Source organism: Porites lutea, chromosome 7 (genome assembly GCF_958299795.1).
Source record: "Porites lutea chromosome 7, jaPorLute2.1, whole genome shotgun sequence".
Taxonomy (NCBI): Eukaryota; Metazoa; Cnidaria; class Anthozoa; order Scleractinia; family Poritidae; genus Porites; species Porites lutea.
In genome coordinates this window covers 19696634-19702633 of record NC_133207.1, presented here as the reverse complement: position 1 = coordinate 19702633, position 6000 = coordinate 19696634, and the positions used below count along the sequence as shown (strand labels likewise).

Sequence of the window (6000 nt, the reverse complement as noted above, 5' to 3'; positions counted from 1 at the left end):
CATTTTAACGACTCACATTTTTTTCTCGATCTTGAGCTTTCAAGCGCACAGGATTGTACAGTTCTGCTTAAGTTGACGATTTCTTCTTTCAAAAAGTAAAAACAAAAATACTGGGAGGCAAACGGTTAAATCCGTTGCTGAACATGCCTGTAAATAGGCCTCGGACATATTCGGAGACAGAGTTAAATAACACAAACTAAGAGACTACCGAGACCAAAATATTAATTTTTACTCAATCTAACCAGTAATGCCATTTGGACGATTTAGGAACAGTTACATCCAACGTCGTGCCCACGGCTTTTCTCTAGCCCGGGGGGAGTTTGGCTTCATCGGCTTGTTTACATTTGGGCATTTGTTAGTCAATGGAACGCCAAATCTAGATTCGAGCGGTCAAACTGAGAGAAAAGGAGCGATCTAGGACAGGTGCTAGGTAGATTACAACCACCAGTTTAACATAGTGGCAAAATAAATAAATCGACAGCGACACTGGCCCTGTTATTCCTGGGATCTAGCTTGAACGATGACGTCACTGACCAACCCAATCCTCTAAAGGACCACACACAAAGAAAAAGTACGATGCTATAACATACTATAGCTAATCTGTTAGTGGGAAAGACACCGTCCTTAGTTCATCTTCGTCTTCAACAATCTTGTACCCGAGAAGATTCATTACCTCATAGCATTCTGTTTCAACTAAGCGCACAATTGAGTAAGGCATTTGCTTGCGCCATTTTTGCACAGAGTCAGGTAGATTTTGAGTAGTATAAGAGAATTCGCGATAAATTGAGTTAACGGAAGGACTTGCAAATCCCTTTCGCAACGTGCGATCAATCCATAATCGCACCTCAGGGGCAATGTTCACTCCAATAAACTTGTACAGTTGCTCTGCGATTTGATGCGGGTTTGTTGCTAGATCCTCGTATCTTAGCAACGTATAACGCCCTTGTAACCAAGAAGGCGCACTTACCGCGTACTTGACATTGCGCAACATGTCACGGCACAAGGACTGTGCATGTTCGCGCACCGATTTCACCGTCCAGTTTTCGTTTGAACTGTCCAGAACTTTCGTGTTCAAAACCGCGCGTGGATCACGAACTAAGTGAACCACTTTTAGTGAATAATCCACCGGTCTTACACTGTCTACAAGATAAGAGAGCTTATGAATTGAATTTACCCTGATTGTTTTAACAACCGTGTGCTTGTGAAGACGGCAAAATGCCGAGGTTGCTTGTGGTCTCAATGGCGCGCACTTACGAATACTATAATGAGGAACGTTAATGTTATCTGGGCATAAGGGGGGCGAAGATAACGCTCGGCTGGCGAGTCGATGTCGCAATGAGCTGTACTGAAATGATAAAAAGTTTGTATAGTATGTAAGCTCCATGAAGTTGCAATGAAAAATTCCGTTCAACAAATGTGTTACCATCTCATCATAGACGCTCTCTGGCCTATTTTCACGGTAGTACTCTAATGATTTCAGTGGCTCGTAGAGATAAAATACCTGTGGGTTCTGGTTGAGAATTTCTCCAAGATAAGAACTCCCGGAAGCAAAATCAGAAATGATCAAAATATTTTGCCGTATTTTACTTCCGTACTTGCTTGCCGTGGAATCAAGTTCCATAAACTTGTTCAATCGCTGGAACATTTCTAATTTTCTTCTTAAAATGGCGTTTTCAGCAATTATGTAGGAGCAGTTTATGTCTTGTTTCAAGGTTTTATTTGCCGCGCTATTCTCTTGTCTTGCTTCGATTCTGTCCTCACAGTCGTCAGAATTTAACATTTTGAAGTCATCGATGTAACTTGAACTTTGAAGCTGGCGGTTCCTGAGGCACATCGTTTCTAGATTATCGTCTCTTGTGAACACAAAAATAGCGCAAATTATGAAAAACGAGACAAGCCAAAAAGAAGGAGCGTTCAATTTTCTTGGCCAAATACAGTAAAGAGAACGAAACATTCTCTGAAATTCCCGCTAGAATCCAATTTCCAGAGCACCATTTCAATCCATTTTTTCGATCATAACTCAATTTTGAAATCCTCTTTTGGTGGCGTCTACAGGTTAAGATGTCACACTGAGCTGCCGTATGGCGGGATTAAACTCTTTTGATCGATCACAGACTCCCGTGCAACATACATTATTCTTAATCTTGATAAATGAAGACAAAACCAGCTAACTCTCAAGTTCGTCCTGTCATGATTTACAAACAATCGAAACACACTAGGAAGCAAGACAAGAAAGAGACACCCGTTCTTTTTAGTCAAGCCTTGTTTCCACCAGTTGCCCTACGCAAATTCGAGATCACCATATATGGGATAGCTAAATAATTTATCACGTGACCCCAGTTGACTGTCAAAGAAACGAACCGATAACTGAGTTTTCAAACAAACTAGTTTGTTTTCAGTTAGTCTGATATAAATTAAAACAAATTTTATGGGGTGAAAAATAGGTGTAGTAAGCGAATACTGTAACAATTCTCGATAGAGATTGTTTTGATTGCGGTTACTAAAATATTTTAGGACTAATTTGTAGGTAATGGTCGGTTTGTTGGTACCCGTGGAACAAGCAATTTCGAACAACATCTGTTAACATGACAACAGTAAGTTATTTGCGAAGCAGCAAATTAAAAATTTGACATGAAACATGATTAACATAACTTTAAACTCTAAATAAAAAGGTGCAAGGAAAGTACAAGTGATTTTACCACAATCGCTTTGAATCATCGTATGATTGACTTAGATCATAAAATATCAAATTTAATAGTACGTTTAAAAAAAAATTCAGGAAGTCAGTACCCTTCAATTTTGTTGATTATTATCATAACTTGTAAAATAACTTTATAATCTTGTTTTAGGATATAATAAATTGTTGTTATTGTTTGTTGTTGTTCCAGGATTTTTTTCAACTTCCGACATGAGGCTGTTATTGATAATTATCTATTGACACGCTTGAAAGGGTGCCTTAAGATAAGTGGAATTCCAAGGGGCGAAGAAGCCGAAGAGTGCTGACTCGTCCCCAGTCGTCTTCGCGTAAGGCGCGCGCAGGGAGCAGAATGGGGGAAAGGGAAGGGAAAAGGGAGCTTTCCTCCTTCCCATTACACCCCTCGTGCCACTAAGGAGAGACAGAGAGAGAGACGACTGGGGACGAGTCAGGCGAAGAGTGAGTGTTTCATAAACAAACCAGGGAACAATGGAACAGGGAGGGAAACCCCCAGTCTAACCCTAGGGATTTCTTCAAAGTTATTTTTAGACCAATTAATTTCTGGAGAGATCCACAAATTAAACTTTTACTCAGTGGAATTCAACAGTCGCCATTAGAACATTCTGCACTGTTTGCTTTGAAACAGTCACGCGTGTACCTGATGACGTTTCAAACGATCCATTAAAAATAGAAGTTGTTACTTCGTTCTTCACACAAAGAAGAGCGCGAAACTCGAGTGACACGCGAGCGACTTGTGACGAAGCGCAATGGATCACGGAAAGGAGAGAGAAGAGAGGTGAAAGGCCGTCTCGCCCGTTTTCTACTTCCCGCCTTCGAAATTCCTTTACGCGCAAATTCTCATCGAGAGAGAGAGAGACATCTGGGTACAAGGCAGACATGGAATAGAGCCAAAATACGTATCCAGCAGGAGCCCGCGTATCCAGCAATCGTTGCTGGGATGGATACCTGGGAAGCGTCAGTCAGCAATTTACCAATTATTTTCCCTGTCCCTAGTAACACTGTCCCAGGCAGGGAGGCAGCGTGGCCGAGTGGTCAGCGCGTCGGACTCGCAATCCGGCGGTCCCGGGTTCGAGTCCCGCTCTGGCCACTCGCTGGATTTGTGCTCGGTCGTCCCGAGTTCAAATTCTCGGCCATGCTTGCAAATAGCAAACTGGTTGCCTTCTGCCAGTTGGGGTTTTTAATCCTGTTATGTTGTATTTGAATTATTTGTTTCTAAATATTTGAGTGAAGTGCCTGTAAATTAGCTGACTAGCTAAGTGCAGCTTCCACTATAAACATGCCTTTTTTTTTTGTGAAAGTAAGTCGGTTCAGTTTCTTCCGCTTTTCTAAAGTGGCGAAAGAGAAATAAGAGACTCCTTCAAGTAGTCGTTTCTCTAAATTTAGATCAAGAGCCATAATGGCTCTTGATTTAGACATAGCACTGTACGTGATAATCATAAGATCTTTTCGTTTACTCATCATCAGCCTCACATGCATATAAATATTTTTTATCTTGGGCAGAGTTTCGTTTAAACTGAAAGCTCACCTTCTTCCGTTCTACAACGTAGGGCTTTAGTTTAGATCTCTTAAAGAAATCAGGTTCACAATGGCTGAAACTGTTAGGAAGGGGTACGATTTCCTCACAATCACAAATATTTACAATGATATTTTTAAATCGTTAAATATTACCTATCATTAATACCAAATACATACTGTTGTTACAAGAAAACGAAAGGGTGTAGTGAAATTGGGTGCGTAGAAGTTCACTGTCTATTGAAATCACTCTATTGCGCACGCGCAATTCTACTTTAAAGTAGGTACGTATTTTTAACGGTTGTGACTGGAATGGATACCCTAATTTCAGATTGTCATCTTTACTCCCCAAAATACATGACAGGAGTTTTATAACTTTAAGTGGTAAATAAGAGAAGACTGAAAAAGGAAGGAAACAGTAGGTAGTCTAGGTAGTATGAAGGACGTGAACCCGCACGATTAGATGTATAATCCACATCCGTATCCACCACACCGTCAAAGGCTAACTGCCAACATCAGTTAATTGTAACGTACTTTAAATCACACTGATCATTACACTATTGAAAGGTAACCTTTTTTAAAATAGTGCTTAACCCTAATCATTGTACTTCGGTGCTACTGTGAGCCTGTATTCAACTATCCTAAGAGCAGAGGTCCTTCAATCGATTTATCTAGGAAGATCGAAGGGCCTCTGCTCACAGGGTGGTATTCAACTCTTTTCCTTGTACAACTGTCTCTTATTACTCTGATTTCTCCACTTTTGCCAAAAATCTGCCACCCAGCTATTTGTGGGGCAAATCATAGCCAACTTTTGTTTTTTATACAAAGAATAAAGTTGTTGTTGTTGTTGTTATTTGTTTTAAACCCCGGCCGGACCGTCGGCCGGACTAACAACAAGGGTCTTTTAAAAAAGCTAGTGAGATAATTCTGGCTGTGATTTGAGACCTTGTCTCACTTTAGATCATGATGATCGCGTCATTGGGCGGTGAAGTTGGACTGGGGCCTTTCATTAGTCAAATCAAAGGGGACGTAAAAGAACTCACACTCATACTGTTCGAAATGAATAGCCGCAGTGGAAGTTTTCCCGGCGGTGTGGTCTACCTTTCACGCATCACGCATCATTTTATCATGGGCTATAGGTGGGTTACCGTAAGCTCATAAATGGACTGTTAGCGGCTGCCAGTGGCGCCCTTGCATGCTGACGTCCGAGCTTACTGTTAACATGTTAATTACCAAAGAGCAGCCTCGCGAAGACGCGAGGGTGCGAGGTGGCAGCCAAATAGAGCCTTACGTGAAAGTTCCAAGGCAGAAAAAATCTCGAATCGATGTAACACATAGTAATGTAAGGTAACTTTTATGACGTAATGCAGAACAGAGAATGCATTGTTTTAGAGTGATGAACACGTGATACAGAAGAGAGAATCCACGAGCCGTGGGCGTGTCTGTGAGTCCCGTGCTCATCCCGCCTTCAACCAATCGTCGGGTGGATTCAATCAATCAATCAATCAATCTTTATTTAAACACGGTAAAATCCATCAGGAATTTAAAAATTAAAGATAACCTAACTATCCTAAACAAAATTCAAAACCTAACTACAACTAATCTAACTAAAACCTGTTTTTCATGAATGCCGTGTATAACATTAAAAATGAACATTAACTAATCTTTTAAATTGACTAAGAGATTCGGCTTCTCTCACATGACAGGGTAGGCTGTTCCAGAGAACTGCTCCGCTATAAGTAAAGCTGTTTTTCATGAAATTAGTTCGCGGA

The 6000-nt window shown here is 40.9% G+C and overlaps 1 protein-coding gene across 1 annotated transcript; it reads right to left on the bottom strand.

The window, feature by feature from the left end:
* Nucleotides 1-285: 285 nt before the first annotated feature.
* LOC140943888 (carbohydrate sulfotransferase 1-like) lies at nt 286-2246 on the bottom strand. Its single transcript, XM_073393003.1, has one exon. The coding sequence runs from the start codon at nt 1952-1954 to the stop codon at nt 596-598; it is 1359 nt and encodes a 452-aa protein (XP_073249104.1). The 5' UTR covers nt 1955-2246; the 3' UTR covers nt 286-595.
* Between the last annotated feature and the right edge of the window lie 3754 nt (nt 2247-6000).

Excerpts from the sequence above, each read along its gene's own strand:
- LOC140943888 (XM_073393003.1), bottom strand. The coding sequence starts at position 1,954 with ATGTTTCGTTCTCTTTACTGTATTTGGCCAAGAAAATTGAACGCTCCT.